Source organism: Phocoena sinus, chromosome 1 (assembly GCF_008692025.1).
Source record: "Phocoena sinus isolate mPhoSin1 chromosome 1, mPhoSin1.pri, whole genome shotgun sequence".
NCBI classification, from domain to species: Eukaryota; Metazoa; Chordata; class Mammalia; order Artiodactyla; family Phocoenidae; genus Phocoena; species Phocoena sinus.
Window position 1 is genome coordinate 127822751 of NC_045763.1, and position 24737 is coordinate 127847487.

The window sequence follows — 24737 nt, forward strand, 5'->3', positions numbered from 1 at the left end:
CCGAGGGGAGGAAGGGGCACGGAGTGCAGGGTGAGCCTGCGGCAGCAGAGGCCGGTGTGACGTTGCACCAGCCTGAGGCGCACCATGCTTTCTTCCGGGGAAGTTGTCCCTGGATCACGGGACCCTGGCAGTGGCGGGCTGCACAGGCTCCTGGGAGGGGAGGTGGGGATAGTGACCTGTGCTCGCACACAGGCTTCTTGGTGGCGGCAGCAGCAGCCTTAGCGTCTCATTGCCGTCTCTGGGATCCGCGCTTTTAGCCACGGCTCGCGCCCGTCTCTGGAGCTCCTTTCAGCGGTGCTCTTAATCCCCCCTCCTCAAGCACCAGGAAACAAAGAGGCGAGAAAAAGTCTCTTGCCTCTTCAGCAGCTCCAGGCTTTTCCCCGGACTCTCTCCCGGCTAGCCGTGGTGCACTAGCCCCCTTCAGGCTGTGTTCACGCTGCCAACCCCAGTCCTCTCCCTGTGATCCGACCAAAGCCCGAGCCTCAGCTCCCAGCGCCTCTCGTCCCGGCGGGTGAGCAGAAAAGCCTCTCGGGCTGGTGAGTGCTGGTTGGCACTGAACCTCTGTGCGGGAATCTCTCTGCTTTGTCCTCCGCACCCCTGTTGCTGCGCTCTCCTCCGCGGCTCCGAAGCTTTCCCCCTCCACCACCCACAGTCTCCGCCCGCGAAGGGGCTTCCTAGTGTGTGGAAACCTTTCCTCCTTCACAGCTCCCTCCCACTGGTGTAGGTCCCGTCCCTGTTCTTTGTCTCTTTTTTCTTTTTTCTTTTGCCCTACCCAGGTACGTGGGGAGTTTCTTGCCTTTTGGGAGGTCTGAGGTCTTCTGCCAGCATTCAGTAGGTGTTCTGTAGAAGTTGTTCCACATGTAGATGTATTTCTGATGTATTTGTGGGGAGGAAGGTGATCTCCACGTCTTACTCTTCCATCATCTTGAAGCTCTTTGGGACTTTTATTCTTAAGGAATTATATTTTAAAATTAAACCAAATAATCATAAAGAAAAAGTTTTATTTGCACCAAATACTGACTGCAACTTTTTTATAGTAATAAAATATAGGTACAACTTAAATGTCTAGGAAAGGAGAGTATATAAGTAAGATGCATTTAAGTAGAATGCAGTAAAAGTAGCTAACATCTATTGATTGTTTACTATGTGCTTGCCACTGTTCTAAGGATTAATTTACATCACTCATTTTATCTTCATAATAGCCTTATGGCATAGATTCTATACTATCCCCATTACACTATAAGTTATATTTTAAGTAACTTCTATCACAGGCCAATAAGTAGCAAAGATAAGATTTTATACCACTTTTTATCCACTTTTGTTTTTTTGGTAACTCTAAAGCCCAGGTTCTTAACCATAATTAAAACTATTCAATGGCATGCAAATGTTGAAAGTGATTATAATGGGTAGGGAGTAGAAGTAATGAAGGTAATAGTATTATGTTAAAAGGGAAATAAAATACAAAAAAATGTTTCTATACTATAGGTACAGCTATGTGAAACATATGGGGAAAGACCAGAAGAAAATACAAAAATAAGTTTTCATAGGAGACCATTGGATTTCTCAGTTAGAAGTTTACTACTGATTTTGCCAGATCAATTTCCTTTGAGAGGTAAAGGCAAAACCCAGGTTGAATAAGGGTGAAGAGTGAATGGAATTAAAAAGGGAGAGTAGAAGGAAATGAAAACCATGAGGGTAGACTGATCCGTCAGCTGTTGGTGGTGTACAGAAGAAAACTGCATATGTTCTTATATGAAAAGAGGTAGAATTAGGGGATTTGAAACAAGCCAAGGGGAAGAAATCAGAGGAGAAAAGTGTAGGAAAGGTAGATATAGAAAGGCGATGAGAGGAAAGGGAAGAATAGGATGGGAAGGGAGGCAGAATGCTGAAGAGCTAAAGAAAGATTTAGGAATATAGTGCCTTGTACATAATATTTACTCAAAACTGTGTGTTAAATTAAGAGTTAAAGCCATTGGTTGAACAGTTCAGTTACCAGGGCTTGCTTATTATTTCCAAGAACTCAGTTTTTTGTGTTGTGTTTTGTTTTGTTTGCTGTGTGTAAAATAAAAATAGCTTTCTTTTATTTTTCTGAAGATATATACATAAATATACTAATGTATATTCTGAAAGCACAATAAACAATTAAGAAGAAAATAATCTATAATTTTATCTAAACAAAACTATGGTTAGCACTTTAGTATTGTAACCATTTTGGTTATTTCTATTCATATATGTACACATGTATAAATTCATATTTCTTTCTGCAAAGGTATCAACATTTGTAACCTTCTTTCATCACTCAAAACCATGCCACGAACATTCTCCATGTTAACAAATATATTCCCCTTTAGTTGTTTTATAGTATTATGTTGTATGGATGGATAGAACTTATTTAATCAATCCTCTATTGACGGACCCTGGGTTATTTTGAATTTTTAGTTACTATAAACAACATTGTGTTGAATATCCTTGAACATATATCCCTGTACAAAGGTCCATTTGTTTCTTTAAGATAAACTCTGGGGTAGAATTGCAAGGTCAAAGAGTTTGCACTTGGTTAAAGTTTCTTTTAACACAAATTACACAAGTGGCTTCCAGGAAGTTTGTGGAATATCTCCTTCCAACCAACAGAGTGTAAGAATGCCTATATCCCCCATAATTTGCCACTTGGGGCATGAGCCTTCTTTCTAACTTTTCAGAAGGACATTGTTGACATGCACACTCAAAATCTCCTCTTTCTCATTACATATTGCCTCATGAATATACAATTTGTCATAAGATGTATCTGGAAACTCTTCCAGAGGATATTTCTAGCAGTAAGAAATAAAACTCTATTTGGTTTTAGGGTTCTTCCAGAGAACAGAGAAAACCAACAAGTCAATATTTTATATGTTTTATACCCTGAAAACTAGTACCCTCTGATTGGAAAATAGAGCAATTAAACTTATGGAGATGCTTAACAAACATGCAAAAATAAATCTTTTTTTTTCCCCTTCCCATACATTTAATGTACATAAAATATCTTTATACAACATGGTGAGGAAATTGCTCTGACATTTAAAAAATTTTTCTTTAGTTAATGCTACCGTTTTAACTCTGATTTAAGTGCTGTACTTAGTTGGGAATAGGTTTTATATAACATGATGCAATCTAGGGAGCCACGGATTTTCCCTCATGTGAGTCTAAAATTATATGCAAGTTTTTTCTCCTTCCTTTTTTTAAAGAACAAATATAAAAGCATTGTCTCTCAACCCTTTGAAAATAAGCCTGGGAATCACACACAAAAAAGTTTCATTCTTTGAACTCTGATTTGAGTTTGGACAAACATTTATGTATTAATTTAATTTCAGACAAACTACAGAATTCTGTCAATTCATTATAGGTCTAATTTGCAATAAGGGATATCAGTAATATTTCTACCAGTATTTTAGTAGAAATGTAAAACGTATACATGCAACACTTATTCACCTCCCTTTAAAAATAAAATATTTTTGGCCTGCATGTAAAGTGGCCAGATGCCTAATTAGGAATCCTGAAATTCAGCTGTACTGAGTTAATAAGTATCTGTGGGACGTATTAACCAGAATTTCCCATTACTCAACATTGAGAAAAACTCTTGTTAAGTTCAGAAAATGAGCTATTAAAACTGCAAAATTTAAAATGGGGAAATTTTACGATATGTGAATTATATCTCAATAAAGCTGTTCTTTTATTTCATTTTTATTTTTTATTCTTTTGGCCATGCTGCACAGCATGAGGGATCCTAGTTCCCTGACCAGGGATTGAACCTGGGCCCCCTGCAAATGGAAGCACGGAGTCTTAACCATGGACTACGAGGGAAGTCCCAAAGCTGTTATTTTAAAAAGAAAAAAAAAATGATTTGGTAAATTTCTAAATAAGATCATTATATTTACAGGTCCTTGCTAACCTATACCGTGATTAGAAATGTATCTCCCTTATTTTTTTGCTGTTTCCCCTCAACCCCCCACTCCTCATTCCTATTTTTTTTGGATAGAAGGAAAGGCTATAGATTGTTGGAATTTATGGGGTTTTGTTTGTTTCTTGAAGATAGAAAAAGATTAGCATATGTATATATGTAATTTCCCTACTTTAAAGGCTTTGTGGTATATTAGTGAATCAAAATGCATGAAATTTCAGTAGTCCTAATCAGTCATTCGGCCACTCTTCCCACAGATTTTTTTTTATCTGAAGAGAAGGCAACAAAGATTACAAATATATATTTTTAATTTCTACTAAAATGCTGGATGAAATGGAACTGATATACCTTATGAGGAAAAATGCACACTCTCATGATGTTTAGTAAATTACTTGCAGTCTGGAGCCTAGTCAGGTCTGAAGTTAAATTAATAAATCCATATTTGCATAAATCTCTGTGTTTACTTCAAGCAATAGAGAGGTAGATGCATTTGTATTTTGTTAAGAAAGGCTAGTAAACTCCTACAGGAAATAAAAGTAACATAAAGATAGTGGTTAGTACTTAGTTGAAATTGTTAGCATGAAAATTAACTAACATAATGCATGCAAAGGGCATAAACACTTACTTGACGTGTGTCAGGTAAGTGAGTACTCAGTATCAGCTGCTATTATAAGTGGGGTCACACTACCTGCCATGACCTGGCCACCTAAATCCCCCAGGTCTCAGTCTCCTCACTTATAAAATGAGGATACTAATAGTACCTACTCTATAGGGATTCTTATGAGGATCAAATAAATGCTTAGAACAGCATCTAGCACACAGTAAATTCGCACTAAATGTTAGTTTTTATTTTTGACTATTAGTACCCAACATAAGAGCATCTTGCCTGAATTATTACTAGTTGGATTTATATATATTTTTTATTTTCCTAATTAGATTTCAAATATCTTAGACAATAAAGATAGGGTCTCATTTTTCTTTTGTAGCTCTGTCCTTTTCTAGCTTTGTATAATAAGCACAAAACTCAAAGTCTGTAAATGCCACTGTTTCAATACATAAGTGATTTAGTGAATTAATGTGTAAATTCAAGTGGTATGAGTCATGGTTAAATTGGCACTAACAGGAATCAAGAGAAAACAAAGGAATTCCTCCTCGGTTCATCCAGCGGAATCAAAAGGGGGAACGTTAGATATTTCTTATCATTTACTAATCCTATATAATTAAAATGACTCATCAGCCATATATGGCTTCTCAAAAACAAAGTGGTTCTGCAAAGAGGGATATCTGTGCTCCTCACATCTGTCCTATTCTTTAACAACAGGTGTAATTAAAAAACAAAACAAAAACAAAAACAGCAATAACAAAACCGACGTTGGTGGTTGCTTAGCCCCTGTGCTGGTCCTAAGGCCATTTATAAATCAACAATGCCACCTGTTGGATAGAAGAAGCAAGCCTGATACAATTTTTTGTTGTTCACTAGACAAGAGTTTATTTCTGCCTCCTCTAGGCAATGCACCATGTTGGACTGCAGTATGAGAAAGAAAGAAAAATAAAAACCAATCCCAACTTTCAATAAGCCTCCTGTTTAGTAAAGCAAATGAAAGGTTGTTTCCACTCATAGCTAATAGATGGGTTTCTATTTTAAAACCTGATCTGATTATTCTCTATCTTGGCATTTGCTCTATTGCTCCTTCACGTTCCTTCATTCTTTTTATGGGACTGCTGAAAGAAAAAAATAGCAATCTCTAATATCTGTCACTTAATTAAGAGGAGATATTATTTTTAATAAACCAGATTAATTGCTTTAAAAAGTTAACAAAGGTGGTTCCATTTGTGGGGCTTCAGCAGCTATACACTGTCCTGTCCTTGTCATTTCTACATAGTCATAATCTCTGAAATGTCAAGAAAGAAAAATCAGAGTTTGATATTCTGATAGTGAGATGACATGTGGACCTTATTCCCTGACCTGGAAACTCAAAACAATTTCTTTCTAAAAACAGTTTTAGAACGTCCTCAGAGTTGGAAACTCATCACTACTGCTCAAGATGGCACCTTGTCACTCACTAATGCAGTAATCTAACAATGAAACACTCAATGCTATTGCTTTTCCATTGCTAGCAAGCACATGAAGTTAACTTTTGGTTTGGCTTCAGCAGCAGAGAAAATCTGCTGCCATTGCCACACTTATTGAAAAGCCTAGTGGGCATGGCAGGAGGGAAATAAGAGGCATATTATCAAAGAACAGAAGGAGTCTAAAGGAAACAGGCATCTCTGTTTTTTTTATCTTCAGGCAGGATAATTACCCTAGGACCTATTTGGATTGACTTCCCGGCTGCAAAGACCAACCTAGTGGGGTAAAGGAAAAGACAGGTGGCACACTGAGAACAGCACATGCCACTTGTGTGTCTGTACAAAAATGATGACAATATAAGGTAATGTGCAATGTCGTATGAGTGGCATAAGTGATTCGGGAGTTTATAGGTCATAAATATTCCAATTAAGATAAACAGGGAAGACCTATGCAAATGGAATGGTGAAAGCAAGGAAACTCTGAGATCCAATCAGAAATAGCAAGCCAGATTATGGGAGTCATTAGGACGGTTCAATTATTTTTCCACTTCCCAGTCTTTCAGGAACATGGTACAACTGCATTTTCCTGCCTCAATCAAGTGAGGCATGGCCATGTGACTTACACCAGTGACATATGAGGGAAAACAGTGTGTGTTATTTCTGGGCAGAAGCTTTCAAATCCAGTACAGCATTTTTCATGAATCCTTTCCTACCTCAGCAATTATAGATCCAAATATTGAGATGAAGCTTCTCTCAGTCTGGTCTCTGGATAACGAAGAGGATCAGTTGCCTGCTAATCCACACTGGATATATACTTTTATGGTGTTAAATTGTTAAAATTTTGAGGTTTATTTGTCACTGACCCATTACCTAGCCCTTCTGGACTAATACACAGGGTTCCCATGGAATATATATAATAATTAGCTAAGAAAAGAAAAAGTCTTAAAGAGCCTAAAATTAGAAGGCATTAGTTTGGAGGGAACTAAAGGACAAGAATTTATTTAGTAACCTGTAGACAGAAGATAGATAGATAACTCTATATATACACACAATCTGTATATATATATATACACATATATATGTATATATATATATATACACAGAGATTTATATATAGAGAGAATATATAGACATATACTGGTTTAGATATGTATTTCCAAATCTTAGCCTTCCTCCCACTGAGTACCATATTGTTTCCCTATTTCCCTCACCCTTGAAATAGCAGCAGCAACAACAAAAACAATAGCCACAGTACCACCACGGGGGTATCTCTCTTTTCTGTTATAAAATATTCTTCTTCACTGCCCAGACTGAAATTATAGCATCAACTGGATCCCCTGCTTCTACTTTTGTCCACAGAGTCTCTTTATACAATAGCAGAGCAAGTTTACGAAAACATGAGTCAACTATGTCGCTCCTCTACATAACGCCCTTTGATAGCTCACCATGCACTCAGAGAAAAGGCAGTCCTTGCTGGAGCTTGTAAGGTCCTGTATGCTCTTGTCCTCAACTACTTGTGATTTCCTTTTCTTTCCTCTTACCCTGTGCATAGCTTTTCCTCAACACTATCAAGCACACTCTTGCCTAAGGGCATCTGTAGTTACCATTACCTCTATGAAAGGTGCTCTTCCCTTAGACGTCTACATGGCACATTTCCTGCCTTTTCTTCTAGTGTCTGCTCTGGGAGACCTTCTCTGATAGCTTTTCACGCTTGAGTGACTCTACCTATCAGACTTACCGTGCTTTATTTTTCTCTATAGTATTTAAGGCCATGTGATACACTATGTATTTGCTGTGTCTTTGTTAATAATCTGGTTCTCTTAACAACATAAGTTCCCTGGAGGCAGCTCTTGTGTTTGTTTTGTTCTCTATGGAATTCTATCACACAGAGGAGTTCCTGGCATGTAGCAGTTGTTCAATAATAATTAGTTTCCCAGTGCTGAATATCTCTGCTCTGCAGTGTGGCTTCTACTTTCCCTCTGAGTCCTTGAATTTGCCATTCAACATCCAGTATGCTATCGGGGGTCAGGCTCACGATCACAGCATGCCAGCATGATAGCACCAGAAGGGAATGTGAGAGAGCTTACTGCTGAGGTTCCCAAATGCAGTCCATGGCGAATGTGTACTTGTCCATGGAGGAAAGAGACAAAGAAGGGCAAATTTTGAGAGTTTTTAACATAAAGCTAATTTTTTAAATGTGAGATTGTGTCCTTACACTTTTGGTGCTAATGTGTCCTTTCATTTGTGAAATGATGATGGAGTTTGATGACAGTTTTTGGTTTGCAGTTTGTTGGTTTCCTTTTTCCTTTTCATTGTGCTTGCTTGGCAAGGTTAAAAAATTTAGCATCCTCAATAATTTTCAATTTTAAAATATTCTAAAATGAGTTCTTTTATAAGGCAAGAAACTGAAGCCAAGAGGGACACCATGACTCCTGCAGTTTCACAGATCTGTGTGTTCACAGAACTGGAACTAAAACTCATGTATCCTCACTTCCAGCCAGTTCTGCTTTCTCTACACAAAAACTCCTTCCTCTGAGAAGCTGTCGAGAAAATCCCTTTCCCGACGTGGAGTGTTCTTCATCCCCTGATACTTGCTCTTTTGATTATTAAGCACTCTGGGACTGTAGGAGAAAATCAAGGCTCCTCTTTCTCATTTTTCTTTTCTTATTCCTCTCTAGAAAAAAAAGAAGTTTAGGATCAAGACTGAATACTTTCATTTCTTGCCATGCCCCCAAGGATGAGGACTACTGCAATAAATCAGAGTGAAAGAACAGGCACTTTTTATTGGTAACTGCATAGGAAGTAGAGATTTTACTTTTCCCTTTTAGAAATTTTACTAATTTACCTAAATACGTCTTTGTTGTTTAAAATAATAACATAGAAGTGCACAGAATAAAAAAAAAAGTGCCAACACCCTTCCTTTTCCAGAGAAGACCACAGTTACCAATTTTTCATATATCCTTCCAGATCTTTACATATATAAATTAGTGTTCTAGGAGTGGCAAGTGAAAACCCTGTAAATTTGTGAAAGAAAAGAATACATATAGGGCTTCCCTGGTGGTGCAGTGGTTGAGAGTCCGCCTGCCGATGCTGGGGACACGGGTTCATGCCCTGGTCCGGGAAGATCCCACATGCCATGGAGCGGCTGGGCCCGTGAGCCATGGCCACTGAGCCTGCGCATCTGGAGCCTGTGCTCCGCAACGGGAGAGGCCACAACAGGGAGAGGCCTGTGTACCGCAAAAAAAAAAAAAAGAAAAAAAAAAAGAATACATATAGAAAAAACTGAGAGAATACACATCACTATGCTAATGGTGGTTATATCTGAGTGGTAGGATTAAGAGTGATGCATAAATTTTATACCAATAAAATTGTGATAAAAATGACTTCAACAGACAGCAAGCTAAGGTTACATGGAATATTTAGGAGAGTCAATTGACTTAAGAAAGTCAATTCTAATAGGGCAGAGAGAGTATCAGTGTTGAAGTGAATTGAGAGGTTAGGACAGGCTAGGAGGGTGAGTGGGAGGGTAGACTGTGTGTAATACATTTCTGGATGTCATATTGTCCAGTCACCCCCTTTACTGTTTTGGATGTTGTTCTGAACATTTCTCAAGTACCGTGTGTGTGCACATGTGTGTGTCTTGCAAATATTCCACTCTAAACTCTAAAGTTTATTGTAGGCCAGAACCTTGTCTCCATGTATTTATTATTCTCCTAACCACCAGAGGGCCTGTCCAGTCCCCAGTGCTAGGTAAACAATGAATGTCTGCCATATTGAGTTCTGCTTTTTTTTTTTTTTTCAGTACGCGGGCCTCTCACTGTTGTGGCCTCTCCCGTTGTGGAGCACAGGCTCAGCGGCCATGGCTCACGGGCCCAGCCGCTCCGCGGCATGTGGAATCCTCCCGGAAGGGGGCACAAACCCGTGTCCCCTGCATCGGCAGGCGGACTCTCAACCACTGCGCCACCAGGGAAGCCCGAGTTCTGCTTTTGTTTATTCTCTTTCTTAAAGATTGTTTGAGCTAAAGATTATTCCAGCTGTTAAGAAATTCCTCCCCCACCTCTGGCACTATATTGGCTCATGATCTTCCTTCAGTTATGTTTCTTATCCTTTTGCCATCTGACTGTAAGCAGGCAGAGAATGCCAAGCCCATAGCAGGTGACAATCGGCAAGAACTGGTCATCACAGCTGGCGTGGAGAATGGAATGTGCTCCCTTCGTAGAGGCTATGGCCCTGAAAAGAAGGTTTGAATTTTCATGATTCAGACCGTTGACTCTAGCACCTTCCCACCACCTGGATGGTGCATGAAGAGTTGACCTTAACTCCAGTCTTAATACCATATCCCTTGCCAGGATTCCTAAGCTAAGCCTATCAGTGCATAGCATTTCATGGATGACAATTACTGTTTAAGAAGTGGGAACGTTATGAAGGGAAAAATTAAGTTCAAAGCTCATGAGTGGCAGGCTCTCTTTCATTTTCTCTTTCCAGAAATGAATAAGGAAACATGTAGCCTATTTTCTACTACTGAACGACTTATATCCTTAATGAAGCTGACACTGTTATCAAAATAGAGAGACAAAAAGAAACCTGGATCCTTGATCACGTTGTTGAACTGCTAGATCAACCAATTCTGACATACACTTCCAAGCATGTGAGCCAATAAATGTGCTTACTTTTGAAGCCAGTTTGATTTGGGTTTTCTGTTACTTGCATGTAAAAGCACCTTAAGTGTTTAACTGCCTAAAGACTTATTAAAATGAAAGGGTGTGATGTATATTTTTTTCTCCAAACAACCAGTCTAATAATTTTAAGAAGGGAAAGAAAGTTTCTTTGGTATTCCTTGTTTTTGTGAATCAATTATGGTTCCTTGTGTCCAAAGGCACATTTTCCTAAAGAAATGTTCTTGATTCACTTAGAGTATGGTTAACAGTTGGAAGCAATTCAGCTCCACAAGTCTTGATTACATACTACTCTTTGCCCTGCATTATGCTAGGCACCAAGGTATATGCAAAGTGATTCTGAACAAGATATGACTCCTTTCTTTAAGAAACCTAAAATCCTTTGGAAATCAAATGTAATATAAGGAACTTGAGCTTTGTTGTCATATATTCAGTTTCAAATCTTGTGCTGCCTATTATATGTCTGGCATTATACATATGCTGTCTCATTTAATCTTCGCATCAACCGTTAAGGTCATTATTTATGAATGAGGAAATTAAGTTCAAAGAGGTAACTAACTTTCCCAAAGTGACTTGTCAGACATAATGGCGCTGGGAAATGAATGCAGGACTGAGTCCAAAACCAGAGAGGTATGACCAATGTTTAGGTGGAATCTGAATGTGCCATTAATAGGCAAGCACCCCAGACAGCCAATTTATGTCTATTGTAGTTCTGTCTTGGAGATATGCTCTGAAGTCAAAGGTGGTGATGTTGGTCTTGTAAGGGCAAAAAAACCCCCTCAAACCAGGCAAAAGCTCCATCTGATGGCAATTAGGGCAAAAGGCAAGAGCATTAAACAAGATGTTTTGGTAATTCATCCATTCAATGAAGATTTATTATACCTAATATATGACAGGCATTGTGCTAAACACAATGAAGAATACAAAGATTCACGAGATCTAGTTTCTGCTCTGAAAGAGCTATGGCCTTTTAAGTAACAATAGCTGCCCTGTATCATATGTCTACTAACTGCTAGGCATTTTTCATAAACTATCTGTAATCCTTAAATGGCACTGCAGTGTAAGTATTTTTGTTCCCATTCTATGGATGGGGAATCTGAGGCTTTGAACAACTAGACCCAGGTCATACAAGCAAAGTCAAGATTTGAGAGCAAGTCTGACCCCGGAGCTTGTGTTCTCAGCCACACATATCTGAAGTCTAAACTTGATTGAGAGAAGCAACATCCAATAGGTCTTCTTTTTTATTCTCCTCTCCTACCATCTAACTCTCATTCCCCGCTGCACTGAGTGCCTACCAAAGTGCTAAGTTCACTTAGGGACTCAGTGAATTCATATCATGTGTTTCCAGCTCTGTAATAGAACTCTATCATCTTCTCCTGATGCTGTCAAATGACTGATCTTGAGAAATCTGAGGTCGGAGCATTATGTTTCAAGTTCAGTTGGCCATAATACGAACTCTTGCTTCTAGTGTAGAATTGGTTGTATTATTTAGAGTCAACAAATACATTTTAAACATTTACTATATATGCTAGGCACTTCCACACATGTTGTTTCATGACTTCCATTTTGCAAATAATAAATTCAAAGCTGTAGAAAAATTGTTCAAGATCGCTCAAATTGTAAATAAGTCCAGGATTCAAATTCCAGTTCTCTCTGTCCAGTATAGTTTTATGCATATATCCAAGTTTTTAATATATTTTCAAGGATATGTCCTAGTCAAGTATAATTCTGCTATACCAGATGTGGATGCTGTTGGGTTTTGTATGGTGAGAACTACTTTTATTTAAAGAATTTACTCTCTTTCTTCCTCTCACTCCACTTCCATGATTGCTTTTGGAATATTTTATGTCTACACAACCTCTGCTTTTTTCCTTGGTGTCTCATAATTGCTGGTCCTGGCTCCAAGCTCTCTCCCATAACTATTCCCAGAGGCCATCCCTCACCATGCTACTGTCTGTCTATCAGTTAAGTTTTCATGAGAAACGTCTCCTTTGTGGCATTTACCAAAGGAAAAACAAATCTCCCAAGCTTCTCTAAATAGCACAAAGTAATGTTTTTCTCATAGTCTTTAAAAAAATGTATTTTCCTTTTCTTTTTTTTTTTTTTTCAACTTGTATGACTTGCTTCATCAGTAGGACCTAGATAGCTTGCCACATGAAAACTTTTAAGTAAACTTTCTACAAGCCTTTGGTGTGACTGAGACAGAGATTTGCCCTCCTTAGCCCCAGGTAATCTCTTGGGAATAGTTTAGTATTTTCAGAAAGAAGAAAATATCAAAATAATGGGTGAGATTTATTTAAAAAAATGATGTTTATGATAAAACTCAATAGAGGTAAGGAGCTCATTTGGGTAAGACCACACTGGTTCTTATGTATGTTGCCTTATGAAGTTCTCGGCAACAAATTAGATCTTTCTACATTTCTTCCATAAACCCATCCTGCTTGAAGGCTTCAGTGTGGTGACCCTTGAATTGAACTGGAAGAGGGAATTTAAATAGGAAAAGAGCAGGAGTCACCCACTGCTACATTTAGAAGCTGTTAAGTGTTTTGGGAGTTCAATCAAGAGAAAGTTGGAGCAAAGTAAGGGTAAGACTACTCTCCACCTGTGGAAAAGACATGTAGAAAAACAATGTCCTGGGCTTAATACCTTTCAGCAAACTAGTGAAGATATATGGACCAGAAATAATAGCTTCCCACCCCTCAAACTGGGTGAACTTGCTCTGAATTTTAAAGAGCAGAGTTTTTAGCTAAGCAAGCAAGACATGAACTTCACCTAGTCAAGGAAGGCAGTCAACCACTGGGCAGACCAGCCATTGCCTGATAGCTGTCTCTCCATAGATTATGGAGAACCAGGGAAAGACAGCCAGAAAAGGATGCCCATTGCCAGCTCCACTCTCTTCCTCCCTCTAGACACCACCATTTCTTTTGCAATGCCTTAATTATCTTTGACACAATATTTCTGAACAAGAAACGACGCCAAGACTCAGTGGCTTAAAGGAACAATCTTTTTTTTTTCATGGGTCTGTGGATTGGCTGAGCTGGGAGTGAGACTGGGCTCAGCTGGGTGCGCCTGCTTCTTACTGCAGGTCTGTGGGCAAGCTGGGGTGGCTCTGCTCCATATGTCTCTCGTCATCCTGGAGTAGAGAGCTAGCCAAGCCATGCTTCTCTCATAGAAGGAGCAGAAGCAAAAGGAAGCAAGTAGCAGCATGTGAGGCCTCTGAAAACCTAGCTGTGGAACTGGTCCCTATCACTCCTACCCATGTGGTCAAAGCAAGTCATGTGGCCAAGCCCAAAGTCTAAGAAGCAGGGAAATTCGCTCCACCCACAATGAGCTTGTGGCAAGTGTATATAGATGCAGGGAAAATGGAAGGATTGGGGTCAATTTAGTCTACAAACCTGAATCACCCCAACCCTAAAAAAAGGTGCTTTACATGAAGAATTTGAACTTCCTTTATTAAAATGATTTTTCTTCCTCACTCTTTACATTATTATCAAGGTTCTAAATCCCTTCCACTTCTCCCTTGGCCAGAGTCCAGAATTCTCTCTTCTCTTCATTTCCTGCCTCAAATTGGAAACTTTCTCCCCTTATTGCTTATCAAAGTATGATCACTTTTTGTGCTGTATTTTCTTCATAATTCTTTGGGAACCAATCTGTATAGCATCTTACTGAACAAATAATATTAATATTTGTGGTACTGCCTGTTTCCTCCCCATAAATAATAAAGGAGATAGGGTGTGTGCACACACATGCACGCACACACCCACAAACTACGGAGAGCAGTCAAAAAGAGGAAAAGTTAATTATTGGGTGGGGTTAATCTGAATGACTTCATGGAGAATTTGAATACTGAGTATAGTTTTGAAGGAAATTACCAAGCTTCTTAAGGGCTTAATTACTCAAAAAAAATTTTTTAATAGTCCAAAAATCCAATTGCAACATCCTACTCACTATCCATGTGATGAGGAAATAGATGTGTGGACTGATTAGTATTTTGCTCTTGTACTTGTTACTCACCACAAGCCTTTGTCCAGCCTTCTCAAGAACAGAGACCATTAGGGTAAAGGCAAGTGAGTGAGAGTAGGGATAGCTCACACCTAACCCATCGCCACAACCAGACAGAGCTTAGAGCCCATGCAACTTTCGGGCGGTGGTGGTCAGTGGTACGGTTCGTGAGTGTCCTCTGTGTCTCTCTCCCCATGTGTGCACACATGTGTGTACATATAATAAAAAGTAAATTTATGCCGTGCTTGTTGATTAATTAATACCAATCGATGATCAATAAATTGTATCATATCTGCCAGATTGTTGTTCTCATCATTAGGAACTATTAGTACATCCAAAAGTATATGTGTTTGAGTCACTAAGGTGATGTATTGTACAGTTGCTTTACTATTCTGTTTCTAAACCCAAGTTTAAGGTAATAGGGTAGAAGCCTCTTCTTGGGTGAAGTACCCCTATTCAGTGTTTCTATGCCACCCTGACTACCCTTCATCATAGCATTTACCATCCTATATTGCAATTGTTCCCTTGTCTTTCTATCCACCATTTGATCATAAGCTCTAGGAGGGCAAGTAAACAATTGTATCTGTTCATCATTTTATCTCCTGGTACAGTACCTGTCATGTGTTAGATGCTCAATAAATAAGAAAGTATTTATTCAGAGAAATAAACACCGTTCCAATATATTAAAAAAGGACAAGTGAAGCATTTTGTAACTTGCCAAAGTTATATAACTTCTTATAATTGTTATAATCTCCACTAAAATTACCTAATGAGAAAAATTACAATAAGCAAACCCCAGATTATGAATGTACCAGCCCAGGCAATCTGATGAGTTTGCATATTATCTAATTTGGGGGTTTTATGTATAGATCTCAACATGAATGTATTCAGTGTATACATGACAACATGGGCTACAGGGCATATACACATGCTTCATGGCGGGGGGGCAGGCCTGTACCCACTGCCTACACACGGACAGACAACCACAATAGGGACAGATAAGCTTGGAGTTAACATTGAGATGGTTTCACTATGAAAGCTCCTCAAAGTTGTAATATAGGACTGAGATTCAAGTGCAAAATAAAATACAAGCCTTACCAGAAGGGGAAAAAAGCAGTTTTTCTCTGCATTAAAAAAATGAGAAGTCTATTTTATTTTCCCCCTGAATGATAGGACCATAATGATTCAATTTCTTTTGCACCAATCGGCATCAGCCGTGAGATCCAGACCTGGCACATGGAAATTTCAGCCTTAAGTCAAATATTATTTCAAAGTTAATGACAAAATCTATTTTTGCAGTGGTCTTGTTTAAAATATTTCCCCTTAATACTCTTGAAATGCTGTAATTGAAAGCAGTTATTTGAGATGCCAGTGCATACTTCTTTAATTATGTCCTGTACCATCTGTTTCCAATGAAAGGGCAGTATCTGTTTGCAGTTACCAATCTTATGAAAAACAGGCTTGTCCCGAAATAGATTGGAACTAAAACCAGAAAGCATTTCTTTCAGAGGCATCCTTTCAAGCCAATTAACTTTAATCATTATAGAAATGTTTATTTCCCATCTTAGTCTCTCTTCACATGTAAATTCCTTCAGGGGAAAAGATCCCTTTTTGTGACTGTTTGAATAGTTCCAATTTGGGTTAATCAGAACCTGCTGGCCCGTTTATTTTCCAATTGTGAATGCTGGCAGATTTCTTGATGAAGGAGGCACAGAGTCCCCAAGGGGAGCAGATCTAGAAAAGCAGCAGATACACACCTACTGGTCAGAGAAAGTTCGCTTAACCTCCAGGGTTCCATGCTTGACTCCATGTTGTCTTCTAGGGTGGGGACCAATGAAGTGATTTGATAGGTGGGAAACCAGGACTCCTAAGTTGCATCAGGATGAAGCCCATCTCCCCAAAGGAGCCAGACATTCTCTTAGACCACACACTCACATGTCATTCTCATACAAGCTGTAAGAAAGCTTGGTGACCTTGCAAAATGCAACATCTGTGGTGGTGGCTTATAAGTGGCATCACACTACCTAGGGAAGAGTTATTTCTCAATTGCTCTGTTCTTCAGGGAAATTTTCAATCCACAGGTCAAAAAAATGGTTCATGGCATGTTTTTGGATGTTATTATTAAGTAGCTTCGTTTGTCCATCAGAGAACTTTGACTGATTTGTCCACTGATATATCCCAAATACCTACAACAAACAGTACCTGGGACAAATAGATCCTCAGTGAATATTTGTTAAATTTATTCCCTCTTCTAGACCATAACAATATGTTAATATAAGCCATAAAATCTCTGCTCTTATGATGTCTCGGAGATGAAAACAGAAGGGTCAAAGACAAGACATATTGACCATAAGCATCTTAAAGATAGAACAACAAGATCATCTCTGTGCCTAGAAGGTATCTGATGCAAAGGGTCTCGGTCAGAGTTGGTGTTTATTAAATATTTGGTTAATTTAGCTCAGCAAGCGTATGTGTCTTGGCCAACACCTAAAAAAGCTACCATTTACTGAGCCTTTAATAAGTTCCATTCACTGTGATGAATGTTTTATACACATGAGCTCCTATGGTCCTCAAAACAAACAAATAGACACCCTGTGAAATAGATATAAACTATTTCCAATGTTTAGATGCAGAGCTGAAGCTTATGTATGGACAGTAATTTAGTGAGATTGAGCAGTTAGTAAATGCTAATCTGAGATTAAGAATTCAGGTCCATCTTAGTTGAAAGTCGATATTCATATGAGCTCTCTATTTTCTCACATGCAAAGCTCAAAGTGTCCAGGAAGGCCTCCTTCTAACACACCAAAGCTTAGGGATTTCATGGTCACATATTTAAAAAATCTGAAACCATGTTATCATTTGGGAAACAACAATTTCCATTCCCATTTCTCCCTTGAAGTTTCTGGAGTTGAACATTGACTGGACCTCCTAATAACAACATCCTTCAACTTTAGCTTCCTGAGCATCTGTAGCTTTTGGATCTTATGGGCTCCATCCAAGCAGATATTTTCCTTGTTTCCCAAGAATCATGAGGGTAAGTAATATATTTTTTTCTGTTTGGAATTGAAATGTTATCCTGTCACGTTGGATGAACTTGGCAGGCTTGAATTAAAAAAACCACCCATATATCCCACGCTCTCTTCCTCTGATGATTTAAATGGAAGTGTAACAAAATCCCTTAAACCTTCATAATTTAATCCCATCCCCAACTTTTCAGAAAGCCATCAGAATTCCTGTGGGACTGTCCAGTGAGAGGCAGTACAGGATGATGCAACAATGGGAAATGTGGAGGGACGTGATGGAAAGTTGGGAAAGAGAACAGAGACACCCTAATTATGCAGTGGCTGAGCATCTTCACATAGTCACGCTAATGAGTGGCTTCTGATACTGTGTGGTCAAGGAGGAAGCTGGCCTCCATGTTCTTGAGCCTGACATTCAGGAGCTATGACTCATGCTGGATCTGTAGCAGACTAACTAGTTATGAACAAACTACTAACACTACCTCTACATTAGAGTTGCTATGATCTATTTGTCAACTGTTCATTTATCACTTAATAATATCAATCACCACTTCTCAGTCTTCATGCACAGTGTACTAGATGTTACCCTAGCAGCAAGTGAGATGTATCTTTATTCGGAAATGTCGCATTTAAGTTCATTAAACACACACATACATAAATATGGGATGAAGATAAGAGCTCCCTCAAAGAAAATAAGAATGTCAGAGTACAGGTCTTTTGCCTCCTTAGGCAGGTTTATTCCCTGATAAAAGAAACTGAAGATGACACAAAGAGAAGGAAAGATATGCCATTTTATTAGATTGGAAGAATCAATATTGTTAAAATGACTATACTACCCAAGGCAATCTACAGATTCAATGCAATCTCTAACAAATTACCAATGGCATTTTTCACAGAATTGGAACAAAAAATTTTACAATTTGTATGGAAACACAAAAGGCCCTGAATAGCCAAAGCAATCCTGAGAAAGAAAAATAGAGCTGGAGGGATCAGGCTCCCTGACTTCAGACTATACTACAAAGCTACAGTAATCAAAACACTATGGTACTGGCACAAAAAGGGACACATAGATCAATGGAACAGGATAGAAAGCCCAGAAATAGACCCATGCACTTATTGTTGTTTAACCTATGATAAAGGAGGCAAGAGTATACAATGGAGAAAAGACAGTCTCTTCAATAAGTGGTGCTGGGAAAACTGGACAGTCACATGTAAAAGTATGATATTAGAATACTCTCTAACACCATATACAAAAATAAACTTGAAATGAATTAAAGACCTAAATATCAGACCAGATACTATAAAACTCCTAGGCAAAACACAATTTGACATAAATTTCAGCAACATCTTTTTGGATTCATCTCCTAGAGTAATGGAAATAAAAACAAAAATAAACAAATGGGATCTAATTAAACTTAAAAGCTTTTGCACAGCAAAGGAAACCACAAACAAAACAAAAAGACAACCCACAGATTGGGAGAAAATATTTGCAAATGATGCAACTGACAAGGGCTTAATTTCCAAAATATACAAACAATTCATAAAACTCAATATCAAACAACCCAATCAAAAAATGGGCAGAAGACCTAAGTAGACATTTCTCCAAAGAAGACATACAGATGGGCAACAGATACATGAAAAAATGCTCAACATCACAAATTACTAGAGAAATATAAATCAAAACTACAATGAGGTATCACCTCACTCCAGTCAGAATGGCTATCATCAAATAGTCTACAAATAAAAAATGCTGGAGAGGGCGTGGAGAAAAGGGAACCCTCCTACATTGTTGGTGGGAATACAAATTGGTGCAGCCACTATGGAAAACAGTATGGTGGGTCCTTAAAAAACTAAAAATAGAACTACCATATGATGGAGTTACCAGCAACCCCACTCCTGGACATATATCCAGAGATGCACCCCAGTGTTCACTGCAGCACTATTTACAATAGCCAAGACATGGAAGCAACCTAAATGTCCATCAGTAGACGAATGGAGATATATATATACACATATACAATGGAATATCATTCAGCCATAAAAAAGAGTGAAATAATGCCATTTGCCACAACATGGACAGACATAGAGATTATCGTACTAAGTGAAGAAAGACAAATATCATATGATATTGCTTATATGTGGAATATGAAAAAAAAGATACAAATGAACTTATTTACAAAACAGAAATAGATCCACAGGCATAGAAAACAAACATGGTTACCAAAGGGGAAGGTGGGGGAGGGATAAATTAGGAGGATGGAATTAACATATACACACTACTATGCACTACTATGTATAAAGCAGATAACCAGTAAGGACCTACTGTATAGCACAAATACTCAATATTTTGTAATAACGTATAAAGGAAAAGAATCTGAAAAAGAATCTATCTATTTATATCTGAATCACTGTGCTGTATACCTGAAACTAACATGACATTGTAAATCAACTATACTGCATTAAAAAGAAATAAATTAAAAAAAAAGAATATCAGGATAGGGCAAAAGTCAGTGTGTTAAAATGAAAAAACTAATAATTAACAATAACAAAATTAATATTTATTTAGTTTCTACTGTGTGCCAGGCGCAATGCTAGAAGTTCCATAGTAACTTTATAAGAACCCCTTTGAGATGAATATTCTTATCTATATTTTACAAATGAGAAAATTGAGACTCAAAGAGACTAACATTAGGTTCCAGAGCTAGTAAACGATAGAAGCAGAATTCAAACCAGCTCTTCCTGACTCCAAAACCTCTGCTCTTTCCATATCAATGCAGTTTGTCTAAAGGATCATTAGTAGAGAATGTGGTACAGAAAATTTTGTCCTCAAAATTTCATTCATAGTGGATAACACAGATGGAGGTGGCAGAATTAGAGAAGGAAAAAATGCATTTAAGAAATAAAATCTTATACTTCACAAATTTCCATGTCCTTTGAAGTCTTGAAAACGATTTTTATGAATCAATTTAAAAATTTCCTGTGATAAGTGGAAATTTTAAATATATGCACTTAATACTTATGGGAGCAATGAAATGAAGCATTGAAATTGCACCATCCTGAGCTTCCCTATGTAATCATGCCTCCATCGTTCAAGCTCCTGAGATTTAGTCCAATGGCAACAATGAAAACAGTCAACATGCCTGGTTACGATTCTCTCCAATATCACCCTTTAGGTCACTTTAAACTTGAGCCTTGTCATCCTGTTTTACTGATCTACAGGGAGTGTCCATTGTAACACATCAATGAGGAATCTCCAAACATTACCAAGACTGTCTTTTGGTTTTACTGAAGATGGTGGCAGAAGCAATGGCATCAGTTTTCCTATTCAGTCATCATAATCATTATCGCCAAATTAATATGCAAGTCATTTTGGGAGCTCTATATATTAGCTACAAATTTTCTATGCAGTAAACATGGTTTATATATAAATTGTAAATTTATCCAACTAATTTGTTGAAATAATTCCAATGAATTGGAACTGCTAGGACTAAGGATATCAAAAATTTATAGTTTTGAGTCCACACTAGATTTTCCCCTACTATATAGACAGGACCTCATTAATCTTGTCCCCCAGTGTTTATGTGGGTATGTTTCCTAAAACTGTACAAATGTTAAATATTTAATCTTTGGTAATATGATATTACAAAGAAATTGCTTTTCTTCTGTTACTGTTAAGCTCAGTCATCTTCATATATGCTTAATCCTTACTAGTCACTTGTGCTATTTCATTTTCTTCTGTTTTTTTTCATTTCCCTTGGTATACCAATGTCTTTGTTACTGGTTACTAAGAACTCATTTATGACTAAGGATGTTAACCATTTGCCATGCAATGCAAATGAAATACCATATTTTATTGCCATCAATTTACTATGGTGTTTTGTACTTTGGTTGTGTACTAAAATAGAATCATGTTGTGTTTTTTAAAAAAAAGTAAATTTTGTTCTGTTAAGGAAGGAGATTGAGAAAATAGAGAAGTTAAAAGCTTACCATTGGATCCTGGAAATATTCCTGAGCTGGAAATTAAAGTTCTATTTTCTGCTGCTTCACTAATTAACTTTCTACTTGGGTGAAGTCACTTCACCTCTCTGGGCTTTAGTTTTATCAGGTATTCTATCAAATTAAGGAGATGAATTTAATGCTGTTAAAGATTTCAGTGGGAAGTTTTGGTATCCAAATCTCACCCTACTCCTACCTCAGGGTTCTCTGCTGAAGGAGATATTTCAGCAAGGCTAAATAACCAAATGGGAAATAATATGCCAGCATTTCAGGAGTGGAGCTCCTTGATTAAGTCATTCTAGAGCATCTTGGACTTTGAGACTATATTGGGCCTTCCTTTCCCTACTCCCATCTAGCATGACTGGATCTGGGCAGCATATTCCAAATTTACGTAAATAACTAACCTCATGGGTAATAACAGACAACTTGTCTCAGCCATCCAAGTGCAAGGAAACATTAGGTCAAAGTGTGGGTGAACTTTCTCTTCTGAATGGACCAAGGCAGAAGTAGTGGATGGAAAAGAAGAAGAAGAGAAGAATAATCTCTCTCCTCCAAAAATGACTTCTAAGGTCATTCCTGGTATTAAGCGTCCATGGATTGATGAAGCCACTGCCTATTAAAAAACCAGGGCTAGGGCTTCCCTGGTGGTGCAGTGGTTGACAGTCCAATCGCCGATGCAGGGGACACGGGTTCGTGCCCTGGTCCAGGAAGATCCCACATGCCGCAGAGCGGCTGGGCCCGTGAGCCATGGCCACTGGGCCTGAGCGTCCGGAGCCTGTGCTCCGCAACGGGAGAGGCCACAACAGTGAGAGGCCCGCGTACAAAAGACAAAACAAAATAAAACAAAAAAATCCCCCCAAACCAGGGCTAACATATAATGACTATCATTCAAACTGAGACATGTAGTGAAATTGAGGATTATATATAAAGAAATGAGAATGAGGTTAAACGCAGAGTTTTAATCAGGACAACAGATATCAGAAGACAATGGCATAATATATTTAAAGTGTTAAAGGAAAGTCAGTAAACCTAGAATTTTTCAGTCAGCTTAACTATTATTTAAGAGCCAAGGGGGGAAACACAGTTTATCATACACAGTCTTTCACTGAAAAAGTTATCAGAAGATGTGCTTCATGACATTATCACCTTTTTTTTAATCATGAAGCACTATGTAGCATTATACCAGGTTAAGATGGAAAGGAGAAGCAGGGGTACAGGTTTTCCCTCTCAAAATACCTAAAAATGAACAAAAATATTTTGAAAAGGCCAAAACTATACATAATACATATGTTGTGTGTGTTTAATGAAGATAAATTGTTACATTATTAATATAGCTTACATGTGGTCCTACAGGTAAAGAGGATAGACTTAAAATTTTTTCATGTCCATTCCAAGGCCTGAGTAAAAACAACTTAAAGCATTGTGTTATCTGAATTTTACAGTTGTATGTATGTGTCTATGTATAAAATTATCTGTTTCTATAAAGGTAAATTGTACAATCCAATATAATTTATTTTAATCTAGTTCAAGTCGTTTATACCAATTCAGTCCAGGTCAGATCAGCTCACTTAAATTTAATTGAATACAACTGCTTGCTCTAATCTTGGTCCACTTTCATATTAGTATGAGAAAGTAAAAATCCAGCCCCAGATAATAGCTCTCTGTTGCCAGTGTTTGTTCTAGCCACCTTCCCAATTCCCCTTTACTCACTTGACTAGCTTTTTCCATTTCTCATCTTCTGAATCTTTGATCTTTTGGCTTTGTGGCCCTGATCCTATTACCTGCTTTAGATCTCTCTTTATTTTGACAACTTATTTGGACCAGTTTCTGTGTCCCATTAATTTTAGTCTGTTGACTTCTTATGATCCGTTCAAGTTTGATGACTTTGCAAGTCAAAATAAGAGACACTTGGTTAAAGACTAGTTTTAAAAAAAGTCACCAGACTATGAGACTATACGTTGACCTCCCCACAAATTTATAATGCACTACTGTGCAGTGAGACATAAAATGGCAAAGAAAGACCATGTATATTGTGAACTAAAAAGACAATGATGCCTCAACTCGTTTACCTCTGTGCTTCTTTGTCCTTGATTCTTTATACCCATAGCTTCCCCTAACTGGATAGAGCCCAAAAGGCTAACCCAACCTAGAACTCTTTTTATGTGTGCCAATGCAATTCCCAAACACATTGGGAGAGGCAGGCGCATAAATGAGGCCCAGCATCAGTCCAAAGTTCTAAAAATAAATAACTTTCCAAATAGTTCAAAGAGATAAAGAAGGCAGACAGGCTCTATATGGCTGGTAAAAAGTTGGCATCAAGGGCAGATGATGGATTTGAACTACAGTTTGCTGTATTTTTATGCTTTGAGTGACAGCATAAGTATCTTCCTGCTATTCTTGGCAAGGCAAAAACTCAAATTTTGCCTTTGGTGTTTTTTTCCTTACTTTATTATTTTTTAAACTGTGGTAATGCAAAACTGAGAAAAAGCATTAAGTCATCCTCTCTATTGCTCTGGCCAAAGAATTACTTCCTATGGTGTGTATTCTAGGACTTCTATGAACTAAACTAACCTTAAATTATGGTAATGTTTTCACTACTTTCTCTGGGACATGTCTCCCAAATCTAATTATTATTATGTATTAGATATTTATTTCTGATTCTGGTTTCCAAATTTTCTACTCATATTTCTCTGAGCTACATGTATATTATTCAGTAATCATAACATGGGGTTACAGCCTTCATATTAAGAAAGGCATTTAAGCATTTCCTCAGTTAATGTACTGAGAGTGGGGATAGGTACGTATAAGGGAGTGGGATGTTACAGAATCTCAGTGAGGACCTCTTAACCCCCAAGATGTGACATCTGTTTAAAGGTAATCATTGCATGTTATATTGAAAGGAAAATAAAACATCAAAAGATAGCTTGGTGGATGACTGAACTGGGACAGTTCCAACTCTTCATTATAGTTGAGAGAGCCGTTCACCAACTATCAATAATTAGGCTCAGCCTTTATTGGATTCTCAAGCTGTTCTAT

The 24737-nt window shown here is 38.0% G+C and overlaps 1 protein-coding gene across 1 annotated transcript in view; it reads left to right on the forward strand.

Moving 5' to 3' along the window:
- The window catches only part of MROH9 (maestro heat like repeat family member 9), a 165037-nt gene that overhangs the window by 19182 nt on the left and 121118 nt on the right, over positions 1–24737 (forward strand). Inside the window, exon 2 of the mRNA XM_032654056.1 lies at positions 10100–10248. Coding sequence (XP_032509947.1) covers positions 10100–10248 — 149 coding nt within the window. The remainder of the gene's footprint in view (positions 1–10099; positions 10249–24737) is intronic.